This window comes from Oncorhynchus clarkii, chromosome 15 (assembly GCF_045791955.1).
Source record: "Oncorhynchus clarkii lewisi isolate Uvic-CL-2024 chromosome 15, UVic_Ocla_1.0, whole genome shotgun sequence".
NCBI classification, from domain to species: Eukaryota; Metazoa; Chordata; class Actinopteri; order Salmoniformes; family Salmonidae; genus Oncorhynchus; species Oncorhynchus clarkii.
Genome location: NC_092161.1, coordinates 16,092,299 through 16,116,759, shown reverse-complemented (window position 1 = coordinate 16,116,759; position 24,461 = coordinate 16,092,299). Strand labels below are relative to the sequence as shown.

General features: G+C 44.2%; 1 protein-coding gene across 6 annotated transcripts; it reads left to right on the top strand.

Moving 5' to 3' along the window:
- Window positions 1–204: 204 nt before the first annotated feature.
- LOC139366958 (queuine tRNA-ribosyltransferase accessory subunit 2) lies at window positions 205–24,461 on the top strand. Of its 6 annotated transcripts, none has more exons than XM_071104760.1 (11): window positions 207–256; window positions 774–978; window positions 1,076–1,131; window positions 2,371–2,447; window positions 4,348–4,557; window positions 8,615–8,814; window positions 14,753–14,931; window positions 22,202–22,313; window positions 22,482–23,201; window positions 23,325–23,522; window positions 23,859–24,461. In XM_071104760.1, the coding sequence occupies exons 2-9, from the start codon at window positions 779–781 to the stop codon at window positions 22,738–22,740; spliced, it is 1,293 nt and encodes a 430-aa protein (XP_070960861.1). In that variant the 5' UTR covers window positions 207–256; window positions 774–778; the 3' UTR covers window positions 22,741–23,201; window positions 23,325–23,522; window positions 23,859–24,461. The 6 variants fall into 6 exon arrangements, with proteins under 6 accessions (XP_070960860.1, XP_070960862.1, XP_070960861.1 ...); XM_071104763.1 differs by having other exon boundaries at window positions 14,753–14,904; window positions 23,859–24,460; XM_071104762.1 differs by having other exon boundaries at window positions 14,753–14,904; window positions 22,482–23,823.

The window sequence follows — 24,461 nt, the reverse complement described above, 5'->3', positions numbered from 1 at the left end:
ATATCGTACACATTTATGGAAACTAAAATGTGCTTTTTAGTCTTAATTTAAGGTTAGGTTAGGGGCAGCAGCAGATTTTAATAAGATAAATTGTACAAATAGGCGGGCTTCAGCCATAATTATGAATGGGGATTTGTTAAATAGTGACGACCCTCTCTCTGCAAGCTCCGAAAATGATGACGTGTAATGGAAGTGACTGGAGTGCGTGCGCCGTTCATAAGTTCGCGACGTATAGTTTCACGTGCTTTGGTTCCTGGTAAGCGAAAGATGCTTAATGTTCAATTACTATGTTTTGAAAATATGAAAACGTTACTTTATCCTGTTGAGCTTTGTCTAGGTTTTCGAAAATCAGACAAATGTAAACATTTATTATGCTGGACTATTAAAAACGCCACTGAATTTGGCTACAGTAGTGATAGCGAATGCTAACAACATCGTCAAGCTAGCCAGTTGTTTTCCCATTTTGGCCATAGTACGTATGGACAGACATTTTAAACCGTAAACATCTGTTAATTACTGGAATCATCCGTTTATATTATGTTCTATTATATGCTTATGATATACCTTTCTACTTGCACCACAAATGTCAATACTCCATATTTCACACTTGCGTGTTAGAGGGCATCAAATCTGTGATGCATTGTGGGTATATTTTGACTGACCGATCTACTACTCATTATTTGTAGATCAGTCAGTCAAAATATCGATGTAAAACAAGCCCACTCTTTCATCATCTGTCACCATCCTCCTTGTTTCGCTCCTCTGTCTGTCAGGCAGGATGAAATTGGAGCTGTCCATGGTAGTGCAGGGCTGTCGTCTAGGTGTGCTGACGGGACTGGGCAGGGCAGGACAGCACTCCCTAGAGGTGCCGGGGTGCCTGCTGTACACCCGCTGCGGCACCGTGCCACACCTCACCCAGGACACTTTGCACACACTGAACAACCTGCCCTCCGTCACACAGCTCACCCTGAACACACTGTGAGAGCCTCTTCCATTAGCACACTCTTTTCCTGTCTCTCTAACACACACATCAAAATAGTATTTAAAGTACTTGCTTTGTGTGTACTTCCTTTAGAGCGGAACACCAGGAAGTATTGGAGGAGTTCAAGGAGGGAGTCAGGAAGTTTGCAGGTTGGCACTGACTATTCTTGTTGATATTATGCCTCACTAGGGGTGGATATAATTTGTGGAACAATGCAACAGGAATCTGTTTCAAAAACTTGGTAAAGTACAAGGTTGCCAACAAGCAACGGATACAAAGTAGCATGCTCAATTTACCTAGCTAACTAGCTGCCGAATAGGCATCAATTCACCACGTAGCTTATTCTTAATGTTTGTCCATAGGCTACCAGAGTGTGGAAAGAGTGAAAAACTTAATGAAATAGCCCACGCCCTACCCGGTATCTTATTCTGCCCCTATACAACTTTGTATGCGTTGTTTGTTGGCAACCTTGTAATTTACCAAGTTTTTGAAAGAGATTCCTGTTGGAACGTTCCACCCCCTCACTACATCTACTGTCTGCGCCGGTGCAGTAGGAAAGTCGAACATGTCATGCATTCATATGCTTAGAGCATATCATATTAGACGTGCTCTACTGAGTGACCAAACTTTCATTCATGTAAGTGAAAGTGTCTTTAGTTTTTGACATGAACACATGTATAGAACTTTCTATACATTTTTGTCTCAACTTAACTAGAAAGCAGTTGGACATAAAGAGAAAAGTACATCACTTTGTTGCTGAATATTTGAATGGATGAGGCAGAAGTGCAGTGTTGAAAAGCACAATCGGCCTTAGCCCTTTCTAAGAGCTCCGAATGTATGCTTCATAAGTCCCAAATGGCTTTGAAACAGTCCTTATGTAGGAAAGTCAAAAGTCATCACTCTCTAACAGAGATGGCTGGCTGTAGTGTGGCACCACTGAGCTGTTTCCTGCCCCTGGGCAAGCCAAGTTGAAATGAGAAAATGTAATTAGCGTCCCAGCACTTGTTCACACGCATGGAATTATTACATTGTATCTTGAGGCGGGCAGGGAGGGAGTAACCTGATTGGGTAATTAAAAGTGAGCGTGCCACCGCCTGCCAGTGCTTGTTGCTTTTGTTTAGGTTCTGGTTTTGTCACCTTCTGATCTTCTCTCACAGCTAGCCTCTAAGGCCACGCCTCCTCTCTTGCATGGCTTCCAGTGTGTATTTAACAGAATTAACTAACTATCTGACATTACCAACAAGTCTATGTATCTGCCTCCTGCTGCTGTGTAGACTATTAGTCGATGCGTCTTTTACTCATGCTACTGGACCGGCTGTGCTGTCTGTTCTGCAGTAGGATGAATGCAGTGTTATGCATGCTTTAATACTGCGGTTGACCTTTCACAGGTCTTCATGACACAGTGTTGTACTGCTCCCTCCACGACCCTGCGACCTCATGCCCCCCAGGTCACATCACCAACAAGGTCAGAGGTCATGATTGAGGTTCTACTTATCCAGCAAAAAATATATTTTAGACTGAGCATTGGTGTCTGTCTAAATGCTTTACATTTCTGGGAGTTAAGTGTGATTGTGTGTGCGTATGTGTCAGAGTTGACACTAACAACAGATTGTTATAACTACAGTGCATTCAGAAAGTATTCAGACCCCTTTACTTTTTCCACATTATAACGTTACAGCCTTATTCTAAAATGTATTACATTTTTTTCTCATAACTCTACCCCACAATGACAAAGCAAAAACTTTTATTTTTTAAATGTTTGCAAATGTATTTAAAAAATTAAAAAATACAAAAACAGGAAATATTTCATTTACATAAGTATTGAGACCCTTTACTCAGTACTTTGTTGAAGCACCTTTGGCAGCGGTTACATCCTCAAGTATTCTTGGGTATGACGCTACAAGCTTGGCACACCTGTATTTGTGTAGTTTTTCCCATTCTTCTGCAGATCTTCTCATACTCTGTCCGGTTGGATGGGGAGAGTCATTGCACAGCTATTTTCAGGTCTCTCCAGACATGTTTGATCCGGTTCAAGTCCGGGCTCTGTCTGGGCCACTCAAGGACATTCAGAGACTTGTCCCGAAGCCACTCCTGCGTTGTCTTTTCTGTGTGCTTACGGTCGTTGTCCTGTTGGATGGTGAACCGTCACCCCAGTCTGAGATCCTGAGTGCTCTGGACCAGGTTTTCATCAAGGATCTCTCTGTACTTTGCTCCGTTCATCTTTGCCTTGATCCTGACTGGTCTCCCAGTCCCTGCCACTGAATAACATCCCCACTGCATGATGCTGCCACCATAGGGATGGTGTCTGGTTTCCTCCAGATGTGACACTTGGCATTCAGGCCAATCTTGGATTCATCAGACCAGAGAATCTTGTTTCTCATGGTCTAAGACTCCTTTAGGTGCCTTTTGGCAAACTCCAAGCGGGCCTTTTACTAAGGAGTGGCTTCTGTCTGGCCACTCTACCATAAAGGCCTGATTGGTGGAGTGCTGCAGAGATGGTTGTCCCTCTGGAAGGTTCTCCCATCTTCATAGAGGAACTCTAGAGCTCTGTCAGTGTGACCATTGGGTTCTTGTTCATCTCCCTGACCAAGGCCCTTCTCCCCCGATTGCTCAGTTTGGCCGGGCGGCCAGCTCTAGGACGAGTCTTGGTGGTTCCAAACTTCTTCCATTTAAGAATGAGGGAGGCCGGTGTGTTCTTGGGTACCTTCAATGCTGCAGAAATGTTTTGGTACCCTTCCCCAGAACTGTGCCTCGACACACTCCTGTCTCGGAGCTCTACGGAAAATTCCTTCCACCTCATGGCTTGGTTTTTGCTCTGACATGCACTTTCAACTGTGGGACCTTATATCGACAGGTGAGTGCCTTTCTAAATCATGTCCAATCAATTGAATTTACCACAGGTTTACTCCAATCAAATTGTAGATACATCTCAAGGATGATCAATGGAAACAGGATGCACCTGAGATCAATTTTAAGTCTCATAGCAAAGGTTCTGATTACTTATGTAAGTAAGGTGTTTTTAATTTGTAATACATCTGCAAAATCCATTTTAAAATAAGGCTGTAATGTAACAAAATGTGGGAAAAGTCAAGGTGGCTGAATACTTTCCAAAGGCACTGTATACCAAGATAGCTTTGGGAACAGAACTTTATTGAGATCAAATGTTTTATCGGTGAGGAAATGTGCAGAATGTCGGCCAAAACCCTTCTTGTTCCACCTTCTCCCACTTCCGGCCACTGTGCTTCCTCTCATCACCATATTTGGTACTGAGAGGAAACGCCAAGAGGATGCTTCACATTTATACATCCAGTGAATTATCTGGCTCATTATTCCATCTGTGCTAACACTGTCTGTGTTTGTTCCAGACGGTGTCTGTGTGGGGCAGTGGCGGTCGTATCGAGCTGACGGTTGCGAAGTTCATGGCTCTTCAGAAGGCTGTCCAGCCAGACCTGTACCAGAGCATGGCAGACGGAGAGACTTGGCAGATCAACACTTCTCGCAAGAGGGTCCGCAAGTCAGTGGACCGCACCCTGGCCCACCTGGATGAGTGTCTGCTGCTCCACCACAAAACACAGGTCTGTCTGGGACTGATGCTGCTGTAGCCTCACACAAGGCCATGATGATGCTCCCAATATTAGAGGAATTCAATTAAAAGCTTCACCTACATGGGGTGTGGGAGTCATTTATAAGTATACTGTACACACATGGGCTACTTTTACTGTCAAAATATCTGTCTCTCTCTCACCCTTTCCAGTGTGTGTACGGTCATGAAAATCCTGGAAAAGTCATTGAATTTTAAAAAAAAAATCTGAAAAGTTTAGGAAAAGTCATAGAATGAATTACATTTCTGTTTAATGTAATTTATTTATTCACAGTTATATATTTTAACAGTCAAATAAACATATATCAGCCAGGTTCGGAATAACAAAGTGTGTCTGTTTTGTGTGAGACGAGTGGGCTGTTGCTCAAGGAGAGATAGACAGTCGGACAATTCAGCAGCAGCAGGTAGTAGGCCTATAAAATGTGATAGAGAACAGACTAACTAGGTAGGTAGACAATTCAAAACATACAGTTGGAAGTTTACATACACTTAGGTTAAAGTCATTAAAACTATTTTTTTCAACCACTCCACAAATTTCTTGTTAATAGTTTTGGCAAGTCGGTTAGGACATCTACTTTGTGCACGACACAAGTCATTTTTCCAACAATTGTTTACAGACAGATTATTTCACTTATAATTCACTGTATCACAATTATAGTGGGTCAGAAGTTTACATACACTAAGTTGACTGCCTTTAAACCTGTCTGGGAACGGGAACCCCTCGCCAACAGCCAGTGAAATTGCAGGACGCCAAATTCAAACAACAGAAATCTCATAAATCAAATTTTTCAAACATACAAGTATTAGGCACCATTTTAAAGATAAAATTCTCATTAATCCAGCCACAGTGTCTGATTTCAAAAAGGCTTTACAGCGAAAGCTCCAGAAACGATTATGTTAGGTCACCACCAAGTCACAGAAAATCACAGCCATTTTTCCAGCCAAAGAGAGCAGAAATATAGATCAAATTCATCACTAACCTTTGATGATCTTCATCAGATGACACTCATAGGACTTCATGTTACACAATACCTGTATGTTCGATAAAGTGTATATTTAAATCCAAAAATCTCATTTTACATTGGCGTGTTATGTTCAGTAGTTCCAAAACATGCGGTGATTTTGCAGTGAGCCCCATCAACTCACAGAAATACTCATAATAAACATTGATAATAGATACAACAATAATACATTGTAACTTTAGATAAACTGCTCCTTAATGCAACCACTGTGTCAGATTTTTTTTAAACTTTACGGAAAAAGCATACCATGCAATAATCTCGAGTACGGCGCTCAGAGCCCAAAGCAATATCCGCCATGTTGTGTAGTCAACATTAGTCAGAAATAGCATTATAAATATTCACTCACCTTTGATCTTCATCAAAATGCACTCCCAGGCATCCCAGTTCCACAATAAATGTTTGATTTGATTTGTTCGATAAAGTTCATCCTTTATGTCCAAACACCACCTTCTCTTAGCGCGTTTAGTAAATAAATCGAAACTCACGCGGCGCGGGCAAGTCCAGCGGAAAGGTCGGACGAAAAGTCCAAAAAGTTATATTACTGGTCGTAGATGTCAATGTCCCAAAAAACCACTGACACTTGTGTCGTGTCTTTGGCTTTGCCGGATTAAGTGATATGACATGCTATTCTATAAAATCCTTTCTCTGTAATTAATATTACCTGATTGAGCTAATCATGTAAATGTAATTAACTAGAGAGCAGGGGCACCACAAAATAATATTTATAGAGCTGTTATCTTCCGAATAAACTCTTAAAGACCTAGTAATATTTTACATCAATAGCAGTCAATATTAATCGTCACCTTAATTCAGTCTCATCTGAAAGTTGTAAATTCTCGGTTATCTTCACGAACCCTGGCTAACAATTTGAATCAGCAATACAAAATTGGGTTTAATTATTTATTTACTAAATACCCAACTAATCACACATAATTACATATACACAGAATGAATTATACCTTGATTACAAATTATGTCATAAAGGAAAACGTCCCAGGACAGAACAGATATGACAGCTGGTTACACAAAAGAAAAGGGGCTGGGTTTGAGTGAAAGAGCGGGAAGACTGAGGAACAAAGGGAGAAGCTGTGCTATCGTAAATACAGTATCTTATGCATTCTAAATTACCGGCCATTTGGGAAAGGAAAATGTAATAAATATTTACTCTGAGCTGCAATTTCGGTAGGTTGGTGATAGATGTAAGGCCGTGTTGCCCAACCGAGTCCTTTGAAGAATGTCTCTGGTGGTAAATTGGATACGTTGTGGTAATGTCATTGTGTGGTCGACGGGATACTCTGTCTGTTCTTTCCTAGCCCACGTTTGCAGCTGCTGTTGCTAACTCAACGGCTAGGAGGTATCACTTCTGTAGTGAATAAGAGTTCTAAGTTCATACCATTCGCAACCAAAGCTCATGCTGAGGTTGGCTTAGTTCTGTAGTTGACATGTTAGTCCTTTTAACGCAGAGGCTGCAGACCTCACATACTTGGAACAGGAGCTTACATTTACGTCAAGGCTTTATATAGTGGAGCGAGAAGGGTGTGTTTGAAAAGTTTTATAACCCATGTCTCTTCACAGGGGCGGGCCACTGATTGAGCAGAGCCCTAATCTTATGAAAACCCAAATCTCTCATTTGGAAGCTAAAATTACATTTAATCTCTTCACCAATAATTTTATATTCAAACATTTCAATTGAACAACAATTCCATGTGAATCCGATAACTACAATGTGCAGACTTTCCACTGTAGAGTTTGTCATCCTATCATTGATGAGAATGTCTCAGATGACAACCGAACTGACATCATATTCATTAAGTACATATGTTCAATTGGTTGGATTACCAGAATATAGTTAATTTCCCCCCACCTTCTGATGTTCCCAGAATCTCTATGTTAACCAAGGGTTTTTCAAATGTCACATCAGTAGGGTAGAGAGAGTAAAAAGGGGGGAAGAGGTATTTATGACTGTCATAAACCTACCCCCAGGCCAACGTCATGACACTTGTGAATAAGGCCACACTGTCATGTGTGTTTTGTCCAATATTTTAATTTTATTTTTAATCCCCCAGCCCCACAGGAGGGCTTTTGGTAGGCCATCATTGTAAAAAATATATATGTATATAAAAATTACTGACTTGCCTAGTTAAATAAAAATAAATGCAAAGTTGATTTACTTTTTTGAACAAATTATATGATTCATGTCAACAATCATTTTTTTATTGAAACAAACAATTCACTTTGCCATTGTATTAGTTGGGGTTCGGTTGAATCACGTTGAATTGAATCATCTGAATCAGAATAATTTGTGAATCGGGAACATTTAATATTAGGAAAATTTGTGAGATGTACCATTTATTTTGGATTATGTGGATCTTGTTTTGTAGATACTTCCAGTTGATTTGGGCATCCAGTTTGAGGCATTGTAACTCAATAGATGCTAGTCAGCCTGCAAAGTAAACACTTCTAAGGTAGCCAAATATGACTGAAGAAAATGTGTGGATTCTTTATTTATAATATATTGAATGAGTGACCTTACTTTAAAAAAAAATGTGGTTGCAATGTTCTACATCAAGGGTGGTCAACCATCCTCCAGGATAGCCAATGGGTGTACAGGCTTTTATTCTTGTCCTCCTCTAGCAAACTACACTTTAGAAGTAAGCTGATCAACCGACCCTGATAAACTGTCTCTGACGTGTTTGAGCAGGGCTTGATCAGAAGCCTGCACACCCAGTAGCTCTCCAGTCTGAGGGTTGACCACATGTTTTATACAGTTGCCTAACAGGTAATCTACTTTGTGCGAGGTGCCTTGCTCAGAGACAGGAGATGGTTCATGGAATCAGAGAGCAGCCTCCCAGTGTCGACACCACATTACGCATACTTTTTTATACCTTCTGTACATAGAGAGGCCGTCAATCGTTGGTCATGGAAATTTGGTTAAAAGTCATGGAAAAGTCATACAATTCCATGTCAAAATGTGTATGAACCCTGTCTTTCGTTCTCTGGGGTCTCCAGGAGCTGAGTGGGGTGGAGGTGTTGGGGGTGGTGGAGGGAGGAGATGTGCTGGAGGAGAGGGTGCGGTCGGCCAGGGAGACGGCCAAGCGGCCAGTAGGAGGATTCTGTCTGGACGGGCTCCATACTGCAGCCATGGAGACACACCTCCGGACCCAGCTCATCACCGCTGTCATCAAGGAGCTGCCTGAGGACAAACCCAGGTGTGTGTGTGTGGTCCACCTGTAAACAAATGTTAATCTTATAAAGGCTATATAGCATACAAAAACTCTTCATAGGCACTACATGGATGCATCACAGACCCCTTTCTGTGTTAGAAAAAAATAGTTGCACAAGGGCAATGTGCAGAAGTTGTTGCACAAGGGCAATGGGAGTTCTTAATAGTTCCTATTTATTTGCTTATGACTGTATTTCACACTACTTTTGGATTTTAATTGGATTTTAAAGCTTGCATGAATGTCCTGCTTAATACACTGCTCAAAAAAATAAAGGGAACACTAAAATAACACATCCTAGATCTCAATGAATGAAATATTCTTATTAAATACTTTTTTCTTTACATAGTTCAATATGCTGACAACAAAATCACACAAATTATCAATGGAAATCAAATTTATCAACCCATGGAGGTCTGGATTTGGAGTCACACTCAAAATTAAAAGGGAAAACCACACTACAGGCTGTTCCAAATTTGATGTAATGTCCTTAAAACAAGTCAAAATTAGGCTCAGTAGTGTGTGTGGCCTCCACGTGCCTGTATGACCTCCCTACATGCCTGGGCATGCTCCTGATGAGATAGCGGATGGTCTCCTGAGGGATCTCCTCCCAGACCTGGACTAAAGCATCCGCCAACTCCTGGACAGTCTGTGGTGCAACGTGGTGGATGGAGCAAGACATGATGTCCCAGATGTGCTCAATTGGATTCAGGTCTGGGGAACGGGCGGGCCAGTCCATAGCATCAATGCCTTCCTCTTGCAGTAACTGCTGACACACTCCAGCCACATGAGGTCTAGCATTGTCTTTCATTAGGAGGAACCCAGGGCCAACCACACCAGCATATGGTCTCACAAGGGGTCTGAGGATCTCATCTCGGTACCTAATGGCAGTCAGGCTACCTCTGGCGACCACATGGAGGGCTGTGCGGCCCCCCAAAGAAATGCCACCCCACACCATGACTGACCCACCGCCAAACCGGTCATGCTGGAGGATGTTGCAGGCAGCAGAATGTTCTCCACAGAGTCTCCAGACTCTGTCACGTCTCTCACATGTGCTCAGTGTGAAGCTGCTTTCATCTGTGAAGAGCACAGGGCTCCAGTGGCAAATTTGCCAATCTTGGTGTTCTCTGGCAAATGACAAACGTCCTGCACTGTGTTGGGCTGTAAGCACAACCCCCGCCTGTGGACGCCGGGCCCTCATACCACCCTCATGAAGTCTGTTTCTGACCGTTTGAGCAGACACATTTACATTTGTGGCCTGCTGGAGGTCATTTTGCAGGGCTCTGGCAGTGCTCCTCCTGCTCCTCCTTGCACAAAGGCGGCGGTAGCGGTCCTGCTGCTTGGTTGTTGCCCTCCTACGGCCTCCTCCACGTCTCCTGATGTACTGGCCTGTCTCCTGGTAGCGCCTCCATGCTCTGGACACTACGCTGACAGACACAGCAAACCTTCTTGCCATAGCTCGCATTGATGTGCCATTCTGGATGAGCTGCACTACCTGAGCCACTTGTGTGGGTTGTAGACTCCGTCTCATGCTACCACTAGAGTGAAAGCACCGCCAGCATTCAAAAGTGACCAAAACATCAGCCAGGAAGCATTGGAACTGAGAAGTGGTCTGTGGTCACCACCTGCAGAACCACTCCTTTATTGGGGGTGTCTTGCTAATTGCCTATAATTTCCACCTGTTGTCTATTCCATTTGCACAACAGCATGTGCAATTTATTGTCAATCAGTGTTGCTTCCTAAGTGGACAGTTTGATTTCACAGAAGTGTGATTTACTTGGAGTTACATTGTGTTGTAAGTACCCTTTTGTGACTAGGGGGCAGTATTTTCATTTTTGGATAAAAAACGTTCCCGTTTTAAACAGGATATTTTGTCACGACAAGATGCTCGACTATGCATATAATTGACAGCTTTGGATAGAAAACACTCTGACGTTTCCAAAACTGCAAAGATATTGTCTGTGAGTGCAACAGAACTGATGTTACAGGCGAAACCCAGATAAAAATCCAATCAGGAAGTGCCGCATTTTTTAAAAAGCGCTTCATGCCAATGACTCCTTATATGGCTGTGAATGGGCTACGAATGAGCTTACGCTTTCTACGTATTCCCCAAGGTGTCTACAGCATTGTGACGTCTTTTTACGCATTTATGTTGAAGAATAGCCGTAAGGGACCACATTGAGCAAGTGGTCACAGGATGTCTCCCGCAGAAAATCTTGCGTAAAGTACTGAGGTAGCCATTATTCCAATCGCTTCTAATGAGAAACCAATTGTCCCGACGGATATATTATCGAATAGATATGTGAAAAACACCTTGAGGATTGATTCTAAACAACGTTTGCCATGTTTCTGTCGATATTATGGAGCTAATTTGGAAAAAAGTTTGGCGTTGTAGTGACCGCATTTTCCGGTCGATTTCTCAGCCAAACGTGAAGAACAAACGGGAGCTATTTCGCCTACAAAAATAATATTTTTTGAAAAAAGGAACATTTGCTATCTAACTGGGAGTCTCGTGAGTGAAAACATCCGAAGTTCTTCAAAGGTAAATGATTTAATTTGATTGCTTTTCTTATTTTCGTGAAAATGTTGCCTGCTGCTAGTAGAGCCTAGCATAGCATTATGCCATGATAAACTTACACAAATGCTTGTCTAGCGCTGGCTGTAAAGCATATTTTGAAAATCTGAGATGACAGTGTGATTAACAAAAGGCTGAGCTGTGTCTCAATATATTTCATTTGTGATTTTCATGAATAGGAAGATTTTCTAGGGGTATTTATGTCCGCTGCGTTATGCTAATTCGTTTGAGTCGATGATTACGCTCCCGGATCCGGGTTTGAGAGTCGCAAGAAGTTAAGTGTTCCCTTTATTTTTTTGAGCAGTGTATAATGTTTGCATCATAATCGCAAATCAACTGAATTATACTTAAAAAACACATTGGCTAGCTTTTGTTACAGCCAATGTCATTGAGCTTTAGCATTTTAGCTAACAAATGCTGCATCCAAAATAGTTATTTTGCGAAGATAACAACCAAATATAATCTTAGCTTATGTTCAAGCAATAATCAAAACATTTTAATCATGTGAGAACCCCAAAAGGTTATTTTGTTATAGTAAGTAATAAAACGTAATAAAAACGTAAATCTTTTGAATGGGCGCAGATGGCGATGACTCCCTCACTGCAGCCAAGAGTTGCTCGCATCTGTGCGTGACATCAGTGTGTCGTGTACTGGAAAGGGGTCTATAGCTTGTGACATAAGAGCTCCCTCTGTAGGGGGCATTGGCAGGAATGACATATCCCACTATGTTTTGTTTATTATGACTAAACTGTCAAAACAGAACAATGTGCTTTTTGTCAGCACATTGTGTGTGTGCTGCAGCTCTGCCTCAGGCAGCTGCTCTCTCCCACTCTCTCTCTCCCTCTTTTCGGCTGCTTCACGGCAGTAAAAGTTAGTTGGTAAATCTATCAACATCTCTCAGAGGAAAAACTGAGGCTGCCTTAAAAAAAAGTATCTGAATATGTTGCTAATCTTTTTCAGAGGGAAGAAAAGTTGCTGGCAGGAATCTGAAATGTCACAATAACATAGATCAAAGCTACCGAGTTGGCAACCCTGCCCATTAACACTTCATACGCTCCTGCTAGCGAAGTCTCTCCACACCAGCTCCAGTCTCTGCCCCTCCACACCAGCTCCAGTTGCCAGCTTTTACCCTTCTTACTCACCCTGTCTACACCTACACGCCCATAAACCCTAAATATGAATGCACCTTCATCCCATCCCACTCTCTCTTCTTCCCTGACTCACTCCTCCTCCCCTTACAGCACCAATTATTTGTGTTTCTCCTTCCCTCACTCCACCCCCCCAAAGCAGGATACTCTTCAAAAACAATCCATACCTCCTTTAACACTTTTTAATTATCTCCCTCTCCACTCCTCTCTCCTCTGTTCCAGTCTGTCTATTCCCTCTCTCCACTCCTCTTTGTCTCATCTGCTGTCTGGCTCTTCTCTCTCTCCACTCAGACCAATTTTAGAATGTACAGCAGGGACCAAGTGAGGAGAGAGGACTGACTGACCAAGTAATGGCTCTAATTGAGTGATCATGTGACACCTGTGAAAACCAACCACATTTTTAGAGCAACAGAATCAGAACCAGGAAGAAAAGTGATCTATACTGTTCTGGAACAGAACCGCTATTTTAAAAGCATGAGAACAGATTAATAACTTACATTCCAGGCATTTTGTCAGTTTCACCAAAACAAACGCAACACGGCGCCTATGCAAAGCCCTCAGTCCATCACTCAGAAACGTGTTCCAGTGTCTGCCTGCCAGCTGAAATTCTTTGTCAGTGCGTGTTTAGGCTACCTGCCCCTCCCCCCGCCGAAGCTTAGGCCAAGGTAGCCTACTGACGTTACAAGTGTGATTCTGAAATTAGGGAGAGATTTTTAATTAGAGAAAAATGTATTAACTTTTTCCATGCTAGTTACGGATGCAATAGTTATCACGTTTCACATTGGATTTATTAACTACGAAAAGGTAAGACGTGTTTTTAATTCTTGTGCCGCTGTGCACACACAAACTTGTTAGCGACCTTATTCCAACACCAAGCCAAGTGTCTGCAGTGTAAAGACATTCCTTCATAGAAGCCGCCACTTCTTAGGTATATTTCTGTGGGCCTAGTTCAGATAATACATGTCATAACAATGCCCTCGTCCACCCTCTCTCGCCCTCTCCCCACCTTCAAAATTTCAGTCGTATCTCGCGCCCTACACTTGTCTGTCCAAACTATAACTTGCCCGCTTATAGCAAGCTGCTCTGTCCAAACTGATTGGTGAAGTAATTTAAGGTTGAGCTAATGTAGCAAAGAAATGATATAACCGGTACGTACTGGTTCTGGACTTTATTTTGCAGGTCGGAACAGTGGAACGGAACTTAACGAACAAAATGTTTTGAAAAATAATTTCAATTCCAACCCCTGGTGAAAACACAGCGACCCACACCCCCCATATTCTACACTATTATTAAATTCTACCCCACACACACTCAACCCTAAAACCCCCTAGTGGACTGCTGTTACTCACAGTGGGAGATTAAGAGGAAGACGGACACCCCTCCCTCTGTCCTTCCATCACTCTGCGCTCATAATGCTCACTCAGAATCTCCAGGAAACCATGGCAACCCCTGCCTTCCCTCCTGGGAGCCATGGCAACCCCATTCCCACTCTGCTTCCAGCTGCACTGGGAATACTGGTCTGGCTAGAGAGTAGACTCCCCACTGAACTCAGCCTGCTTCCCAGTGCCCCGGTGGTGGGGAGACCTCTGTCCTATTCCTCCTTGCCCTGGAGGTGAGGGAGCCGACTGGGGCTCTAGGGTGGAGAAGGAGTAGTGGAGAGAGACAGTGGTGCTGCAGGTGGTATCAGAGACCCCCAGACGCTCCCTTTGGGCCGTACTGCGTTTCCATAATGAAAAGAGGCTCCATCGGGCCTGTGCTGGGTCAGCCTGCCCCTGGGTTGTGGTGGTGCTGGGAGATCCACTCCCTACCCCTGGCCATCATTATGGGATGGTAAATTAGTTTGGCCCTGGAAACTCGAGGCAGTGGAGTAGAGAGGGTGAGGGGGAAAAGTGAGTGATTTTGAGACTGAGGTGGGTTAAGGGGGGAATGGGTTTCAGGAAGATGGGGGGGGGGGGTGCAATCTGTTTTTTTCTGTCTGCTATGAGCATGCATGTGTTCTGTGTATGGATGTTCAGTTTTTGTATTGATTTTTGTGTGTGTGTGAGCAAGAGAGAGAGATGCTGCATCTGTAGTGCTTCAGGGATAACACTGATAAGAGAGATGGGTAAGAGTCTTTCAGTTTGTCTGGTAATTCAATCATTGATCAACAGTGTAATACGTTTCTGTCTGTTTGCCCGCCTGCCTCTCTCTTTCTGTTTGTCAGGCTGCTGCAGGGTGTGGGGCGGCCAGACGAGGTGCTGGCGTGCGTGGAGGCGGGAGTGGACCTGTTTGAGAGCTTCTTCCCCTTCCAGGTGACCGAGCGAGGCTGTGCTCTCACCTTCCCTTTCAACATCACCACTGACCCAGAGGCAGCAGGTACAGGTGTACAGGTACCCCCAACAGGTCTGTGTGTTCCATAAGCACCAAATAGCTGACTACTAACCCTTTGTGACCAGCTACTTGAATGACTTAAACAAATGGGGGTGCATCAGATGCCACCCAATTCAATTATTTTCATTCTGCTGGCTACTTGTGATGTGTTGAGAACACATTGACAGCTGTGATGCAGTACTGTCAGAACCATGGGCCCGCTCCACACAGACAGGTGTGATACAGTGCTGTCAGAACCATGGACCCGCTCCACATAGACAGCTGCTGTGATGCAGTACTGTCATGACCATGACCACTGACAGCTGTGATGCAGTACTGTCAGAACCATGGACCCGCTCCACACAGACAGCTGCTGTGATGCAGTACTGTCAGAACCATGGACCCGCTCCACACAGACAGCTGCTGTGATGCAGTACTGTCAGAACCATGGCCACTGACAGCTGTGATGCAGTACTGTCAGAACCATGGACCCGCTCCACACAGACAGCTGTGATGCAGTACTGTCAGAACCATGACCACTGACAGCTGTGATGCAGTACTGTCAGAACCATGGCCACTGACAGCTGTGATGCAGTACTGTCAGAACCATGGCCACTGACAGCTGTGATGCAGTACTGTCAGAACCATGGACCAGCTCCACACAGACAGCTGCTGTGATGCAGTACTGTCAGAACCATGGCCACTGACAGCTGTGATACAGTACTGTCAGAACCATGACCACTGACAGCTGTGATGCAGTACTGTCAGAACCATGGCCACTGACAGCTGTGATGCAGTACTGTCAGAACCATGGACCTGCTCCACACAGACAGCTGTGATGCAGTACTGTCAGAACCATGGCCACTGACAGCTGTGATGCAGTACTGTCAGAACCATGGCCACTGACAGCTGTGATGCAGTACTGTCAGAACCATGGCCACTGACAGCTGTGATGCAGTACTGTCAGAACCATGGCCACTGACAGCTGTGATAAAGTACTATCAGAACCATGGCCACTGACAGCTGTGATGCAGTACTGTCAGAACCATGGCCACTGACAGCTGTGATGCAGTACTGTCAGAACCATGGCCACTGACAGCTGTGATGCAGTACTGTCAGAACCATGGACACGCTCCACACAGACAGCTGTGATACAGTACTGTCAGAACCATGGGCACGCTCCACAAAGACAGCTGTGATGCAGTACTGTCAGAACCATGGCCACTGACAGCTGTGATGCAGTACTGTCAGAACCATGGCCACTGACAGCTGTGATGCAGTACTGTCAGAACCATGGCCACTGACAGCTGTGATGCAGTACTATCAGAACCATGGCCACTGACAGCTGTGATGCAGTACTGTCAGAACCATGGCCACTGACAGCTGTGATGCAGTACTGTCAGAACCATGGCCACTGACAGCTGTGATGCAGTACTGTCAGAACCATGGACACGCTCCACACAGACAGCTGTGATACAGTACTGTCAGAACCATGGGCACACTCCACAAAGACAGCTGTGATGCAGTACTGTCAGAACCATGGGCACGCTCCACACAGACAGCTGTGATGCAGTACTGTCAGAACCATGGACACGCTCCACACAGACAGCTGTGATACAGTACTGTCAGAACCATGGGCACGCTCCACACAGACCGCTGTGATGCAGTACTGTCAGAACCATGGACCCGCTCCATTTGGCCCTTCAGCCCCTTTCACTACCTTGTTTTGCTACAGTGGTTACAGCTCTGAAAAACTGGACAGGTGTTGTCATGAAGGAGAAACGTCCTCTGGGCCTGATTGTAGGTCTGCCTAAGCCTGTAGCATTATATTGTTATGCCTATCCGGACCTTTCAGAACCCGTGTCGGACTCGTCGTGTGTGTGATGGGGTCAGTGACTAACGTGACAGACAGTGTTAAAATGACGTCTTTGACGTTATGTTATTGATTTGTGTGGGATTGATACTAATCCCAGTACGCTCGTTGCATTGATTTGAAAATGTACAGTGGCTTGCGAAGTATTCACCCCCTTTGCCATTTTTCTTATTTTGTTGCCTTACAACCTGGAATTAAAATACATTTTTGGGGGGTTTGTATCATTTGATTTACACAACATGCCTACTACTTTGAAGATGCAAAATATTTATTATTATGAAACCAACAAGAAATAATACTTTTAATTTTTTTTACTTGAGTGTGCATCTATTCACCCCCCCCCCCAAAGTCAATACTTTGTAGAGACACCTTTTTTGCAGCAACTACAGCTGCAAGTCTCTTGGTTTATGTCTCTATAAGCTTGGCACATCTAGCCACTGGGATTTTTGTCCATTCTTCAAGGCAGAACTGCTCCAGCTCCTTCAAATTTTATGGGTTCTTCAAGTTTGAGGTACAGCAATCGAAGTCATAACACAGGTTCTCAATTAGATTGAGGTCTGGGCTTTGACTAGGCCATTCCAAGACATTTAAATGTTTCCCCTTAAACCACTCAAGTGTTTTAGCAGTATGCTTTGGGTCATTGTCCTGCTGGATGAGAGGTGTGATGAGAGGTATTGGGTTTGCGCCAGACATAGCGTTTTCCTTGATGGCCAAAAAGCTCAATTTTAGTCTCATCTGACCAGGGTATCTTCTTCCATATGTTTGGGGAGTCTCCCACATGCCTTTTGACAAACACCAAACGTGTTTGCTTATTTTTTTCTTTAAGCAATGGCTTTTTTTCTGGCCACTCTTCTGTAAAGCCCAGCTCTGTGGAGTGTACAGCTTAAAATGGTCCTATGGACAGATACTCCAATCTCCACTGTGGCGCCTTGCAGCTCCTTCAGGGTTATCTTTGGTATCTTTGTTGCCTCTCTGATTAATGCCCTCCTTGCCTGGTCAGTGAGTTTTGGTGGGCGGCCCTCTCTTGGCAGGTTTGTTGTGGTGCCATATTCTTAAAATTTTTTAATAAGGGATTTAATGGGGCTCCATGGGATGTTCAAAGTTTCAGATATTTTGTTGTTACCCAACCCTGATCTGTACTTCTCCACAACTTTGTCCCTGACCTGTTTGGATAGCTCCTTGGTCTTCATTAGAGGTTGACCGATTTAATCGGAATGGCCGACTAATTAGGGCCGATTTCAGGTTTTCATAACAATTGGAAATCTCTATTTTTGGGCGCCGATTTGCTGATTTTTATTATTTTTTATTATATACCTTTTATTTAACTAGGCAAGTCAGTTAAGAACACATTCTTATTTTAAATGACAGCCTAGGAACGGTGGGTTAACTGCCTCGTTCGGGGGCAGAACGACAGATTTTCACCTTGTCAGCTCAGGGGATCCAATCTTGCAACCTTACAGTTAACTAGTCCAACGCAATAACGACCTGCCTCTCTCTCGTTGCACTCCACAAGGAGACTGCCTGTTACGCGAATGCAGTAAGCCAAGGTAAGTTGCTAGCTAGCATTAAACCTATTTTATAAAAAACAATCAATCATAATCACTAGTTAACTACACATGGTTGATGATATTACTAGATATTATCTAGCGTGTCCTGCGTTGCATATAATCTGACTGAGCATACAAGTATCTTAAGTATCTGACTGAGCGGTGGTAGGCAGAAGCAGGCGCGTAAACATTCATTCAAACAGCACTTTCTTTGCGTTTTGCCAGCAGCTCTTCGTTGTGCGTCAAGCATTGCGCTGTTTATGACTTCAAGCCTATCAACTCCCGAGATGAGGCTGGTGTAACCGAAGTGAAATGGCTAGCTAGTTAGCGCGTGCTAATAGCGTTTCAAACGCCACTCGCTCTGAGCCTTGCAGTGGTTGTTTCCCTTGCTCTGCATGGGTAACGCTGCTTCGAGGGTGGCTGTTGTCGTTGTGTTGCTGGTTCGAGCCCAGGGAGGAGAGAGACGGAAGCTATACTGTTACACTGGCAATACTAAAGTGCCTATAAGAACATCCAATAGTCAAAGGTTACTGAAATACAAATGGTATAGAGGGAAATAGTCCTATAATAAATACAACCTAAAACTTCTTACCTGGGAATATTGAAGACTCTTGTTAAAAGGAACCACCAGCTTTCATATGTTCTCATGTTCTGAGCAAGGAACTGAAACGTTAGCTTTTTACATAGCACATATTGCACTTTTACTTTCTTCTCCAACACTTTGTTTTCGCATTATTTAAACCAAATTGAACATGTTTCATTATTTACTTGAGGCTAAATTGATTTTATTGATGTATTATATTAAGTTAAAATAAGTGTTCATTCAGTATTGTTGTAATTGTCATTATTACAAATCTATTTGAAAAAAATTGTCCGATTAATCGGTATCGGCTTTTTTGGTCCTCCAATAATCGGTATCGGCGTTGAAAAATCATAATCGGTCGACCACTAGTCTTCATGGTGCCGCTTGCTTGGTGGTGTACCTTGCTTAGTGATGTTGCAGACTCTTTGGCCTTTCAGAACAGGTGTATGTATATATTCTGAGATCATGTGACACTTAGATTGCACACATGTGGACTTTATTTAACTTCTTGAAACTAGGGGGCACTATTTTCATTTTTGGAAAAATAACGTTCCCAAAGTAAACGGGCTATTTCTCAGGACCAGATGCTAGAATATGCATATAATTGACAGCTTAGGATAGAAAACACTCTAAAGTTTCCAAAACTGTCAAAATATTGTCTGAGTATAACAGAACTGATATTGCAGGCGAAGGAAAGAAAAATCCAATCAGGAAGTGACTCTCTTATTTTGTTCCTATGCATCCCTATTGCCCATTGAAAGGGATATCAACCAGATTCCTTTTTCTATGGCTTCCCTAATGTGTCTACAGCCACTAGACATAGTTGCAGGCTTTTATTTAGAAAAATTAGCGTGAACGACAACATTGCGTCAGTGGTCTGTTGGTTGCTCTCGGAGTGATTTGTGCGTAATAGACAAAGGCGGCCATTGTTCCTCTCGCTCCTACTGAAAAGCCTATTGTCCCGGTTGATATTATCGAATAGATATTTGAAAAACACCTTGAGGATTGATTATAAAAAACATTTGCCATGTTTCTGTCGATATTATGGATCTAATTTGGAGTTTTTTTCGGCGTTGTCGTGACCGTAATTTCCGGTGGATTTCAACAAAACGTGGACAAGAAACTGAGGTATTTCGGCTATAAAAATAATCTTTATGGAACAAAAGGAACATTTGCTGTCTAACTCGGAGTCTCGTGAGTGAAAATATCCGAAGCTCATCAAAGGTACACGATTTAATTTGATTGCTTTTCTGATTTTCGTGACCAAGCTTCCTGCTGCTAGCTGGACATAATGCTATGCTAGGCTATCGATAAACTTACACAAACGCTTGTCTTGCTTTGGCTGTAAAGCATAATTTCAAAATCTGAGATGACAGGGTGATTAACAAAAGGCTAAGCTGTGTTTCACTATATTTCACTTGTGATTTCATGAATATGAATATTTTCTAGTAATATTTTTTTGACCGTTGCGATATGCTAATTAGTGTAGTTGATGACAATTCTCCCAGATCCGGGATGGGTAGTTCTAATTATGTGACTTCTGAAGGTAATTGGTTGCACCAGATCTTATTTAGGGGCTTCAAAGGGGGTGAATACATATGCACACACCACTTTTCTGTGTTTTATTTTATGCTTTTCACTTCACCAATTTGGACTATTTCGTGTATGTCTATTACATGAAATCCAAATAAAAATCAATTTAAATTACAGGATATCATGCAACAAAATAGGGAAACCGCCAACTTAATACTTTTGCAAGGCACTGTACATGATTAAACATTACAGTGGGCTCTCATGGGCGAAGGCTGTGATCACGCTGTTGAAGATAATTGATGTTAATCAGTATGATGATGAGGAGGATTTTGAAGTTAAGAGTCATGGGGCGTTGGGCTTTCCCTCACCGCAGGGAGTCCAGCAGAGTACAGCAGTCTGTAATTCACTCAGATCCGTCTGCCACTGTAGACAGATCTCTCTGTTGAACAGAGGCTTCTTTGGCTTAACATCATGAATTAATCAACAAACTTTGTTCCCAACCAGCTTCCAGTTCAATACCACTGAGCATTATGGCAGCAAAGACCAGCGAGTGTGTGTTTTTTAATTACTGTGTGAATATGATAAAGTGTCTTTCTTTATAATTGTGTCCCTTGCTGTGTGTGTGAACAAGATAAATAGAGACGTGTGTGTTTGTTTGTGGGGATAAGATGCCGTATGTGTTTTCTAGCCCTCGGTTAAATCAAATAAATGGGTGGAGATACAAACCCAACGGGTCAGATGGTGAAATTAAATCAATGAACGATCTCACTGTTACCCAGTAAACCGATAACAATTAAATCATGCCCTGCCGTTAATCTCTGATAAAGGAAAAGAAAACACAATATGATTAAAGTGTTCCTGAGGGAAATTGAAGCCTCCCGCAAGGTTTTCCATTTGAGAACTGTAAAAGTTTTTATATCAGGCCAAAGTAACAGATTCAGAAGTTGAGGATCAGACCGATTTAAGTATCAGATAGCACTAATCGATTCTGCACGGGGGAGTGTAACGAGGTTCACTGGAGGTGAGTGTTAGGACAGGACTGGGGTCCATCAGCGAATGAGGAGACAGCATCCAAATCCCCCCTCAGCTAATTAGAGGGCTCTGTGGAGAGGTGGTGTCACAGCCTTACCACCTGCCATCCTTGCCCTCTCTCTCTCCTTCTCGCTATCCTCCCTTGCTCTTCAGATCACTCCTTCTATTCACTCTCCCTCCATCCCTTTTGCCCCCTCTCTCCTTCCATCTGTCAAACTCATCTTCCCTCTCTTTACTATCATTCCCTCCTGACCTGACTTGTCTCTCGTGCTCTCTCTCCTCTCCATTTTTCACCTATTTTCCCACCTCCTTTGCCCCACCCCCATCCTGTTGTTCTCTCCATTCTTATTTTCACCTTTAACTCTCGCTCGCACTCTCTCTGTCACACTGACTGGATCATTCTGTTTGCCCTTCAGTTGACCTTTAGATGGAAGTGCCTGATAATAATTTAATGAAGCTGTTGGGTGAGGAATTTCCCTTGTGTGGGGGGGATGCTTTTGTGGGTTTTGGTGGACGGGGCCTTGAATACAGCAAATACTGATATTCCTTTGTGGGAAAGGAGAAGATCGTGAAATTGGAACACAATGGGCCATAATTGGTTTAGGATGTATGGTTTTAGGACATGATCTGACTGCTATGGACTTTGGAATGTGTGGGTTTAGTAAATGGATCAGATTGGTCTAGTTGAATGGGTGTGGCCAAAGGGATTGATTTGATTGGTGTGTATTTTGGCAGTTGTGGAGTTGGACAAGTCCGAAGCTGCTGTAGGTCAGAAGAATGGAACCGATAATCCCCAAGAAGACCAAACCAAGATGACTCCTTTTGAGATTAACCTGAAAGATAATAGGTTTGTGTCCATTAGTGTTTGTGCCAGTTGGTGTATGCACGTGTGCCTCTGTCCCTCTCACTCTATTCTAAGGAATGTGTGTGTGTGTGTTCCTGTTTCATCTGTGTGCGCGTGTGTGTCACTCTGGGTGTGTGTCTGTCCGTGTGTGTGTGACCCTCTGCTCTCCAGGTACAGAGAGGACTTCAGTCCCCTGGTGGAGGGGTGTGGCTGCTACTGCTGCAGGAACCACCAGAGGGCGTACCTACACCACCTTCTGGTGACCAATGAGCTGCTGGCTGGAGTACTGCTCATGCTCCACAACACAGCCCACTACTACGCCTTCTTCACTGCCCTCAGGGGGGCGCTAGCCAGCGACAAGCTGGACCACCTCAAGAAAAGAGTACTAGAAGGACCAGGCAAGGGGATGAGCGGGGAGGGGGATGGATAGGTTTGTTTTAGAGTTAAGGGTGGGACAGGGAGGGGCTGGGGAGAAGGTGGGAGGAATGGAGGGCGTGATCCAGGTGAAAGTGTTGGGAGACCTTTTCTCTCCTTCCTTGAGGAGACTCTGTTGGTTTGAAAGGTGGCTAGATGAAGGCACAGTTTCTGTTTAATTGCACTCACCTACCCAGTCAGATCAGTGATTTACTTTCAGGCAGTCAGGATGCATTTTGGGGACTCCAAGGAGAAATTGGCTTTGCAGCGGGTGGCAGTCATCCATAAAAACAAAATAGGCATCTCAACAAATAAAAAAGATATGACAATAGAGGGAGCAAGAGGACCAGGTGAAGGGGTGTGGAGGGCCAGTGGAAAGGGGCCAGGAGGACCAGGTAGAGGGCCAGGAGGACCAGGTAGAGGGCCAGTGGAAAGGGGGCAGGTGGAGGGCCAGTGGAAAGGGGGCAGGAGGATCAGGTGGCAGGCCGACCAGGTGAAGGGCTAGTGGAAAAAGGGTGCAGGAGCACTAGGTAGAGGGCCAGTGGAAATGGGGCAGGAGGACCAGGTAGAGGGCAAGTGGAAATGGGGCAGGAGGACAAGGTAGAGGGCCAGTGGTAATGGGGCAGGAGGACCAGGTAGAGGGCCAGTGGAAATGGGGCAGGAGGGCCAGTGGAAATGGGGCAGGAGGACCAGGTAGAGGGCCAGTGGAAATGGGGCAGGAGGACCAGGTGGAGGGCCAGTGGAAATGGGGCAGGAGGACCAGGTAGAGGGCCAGTGGAAATGGGGCAGGAGGACCAGGTAGAGGGCCAGTGGAAACGGGGCAGGAGGACCAGGTAGAGGGCCAGTGGAAATGGGGCAGGAGGACCAGGTAGAGGGCCAGTGGAAATGGGGCAGGAGGACCAGGTGGAGGGCCAGTGGAAATGGGTCAGGAGGACCAGGTGGAGGGGCAGGAGGACCAGGTAGAGGGCCAGTGGACATGGGGCAGGAGGACCAGGTGGAGGGCCAGTGGAAATGGGGCAGGAGGACCAGGTGGAAGGCCAGTGGAAATGGGGCAGGAGGACCAGGTGGAGGGCCAGTGGAAATGGGGCAGGAGGACCAGGTGGAGGGCCAGTGGAAATGGGGCAGGAGGACCAGGTGGAGGGCCAGTGGAAATGGGGCAGGAGGACCAAGTGGAGGGCCAGTGGAAATGGGGCAGGAGGACCAGGTAGAGGGCCAGTGGAAATGGGGCAGGAGGACCAGGTGGAGGGCCAGTGGAAATGGGGCAGTGCAGATGCAAAGTTTGGTAACAGAATGACGGCTCAAACAGCACAAACTGTCGTTCTGTTACCAAACTTGACATCTGCACTGTTCTTCAAGTAAATGTCTTTTTGTCAAATGTTCTGTGGAAATTGTTAAAAGTAGTCCTTGTGCAGACCTGTATCATTAGTTTAACTTGGCAATCATTGTTTTTTGTTTGACATACATTTTATACATCGGTCTCGATGTTACTGTGGAGTTATCCTTCTATAAACACTTCTGATGCTGTCAGCATCATTTTACAAATACACCTGATGCTGTCAGCATCCGTCTTTAACCACCTCTGATGCTGTCAGCATCATTGCCTATTGCTTTATTTATCTGTTTTTCATTTAGGTCCCTCTTTTTCTGTAATTCATATTTTTCGCACTCAATCAAGTATCTGATGAAAACTGGGATACTTTTTTTCCCCACGTCTAATAAAAGTAATTGTGCTTTATA

What these genes read in the sequence shown, in the direction of transcription:
- LOC139366958 (XM_071104759.1), top strand. Translation starts at nt 779, where the DNA reads ATGAAATTGGAGCTGTCCATGGTAGTGCAGGGCTGTCGTCTAGGTGTG. An exon ending in CAGCTCACCCTGAACACACT is followed by an intron (nt 979 to 1,075) that starts GTGAGAGCCTCT and finishes TACTTCCTTTAG; the next exon opens with AGCGGAACACCAGGAAGTAT. An exon ending in CTGCCTGAGGACAAACCCAG is followed by an intron (nt 8,815 to 14,752) that starts GTGTGTGTGTGT and finishes TCTGTTTGTCAG; the next exon opens with GCTGCTGCAGGGTGTGGGGC.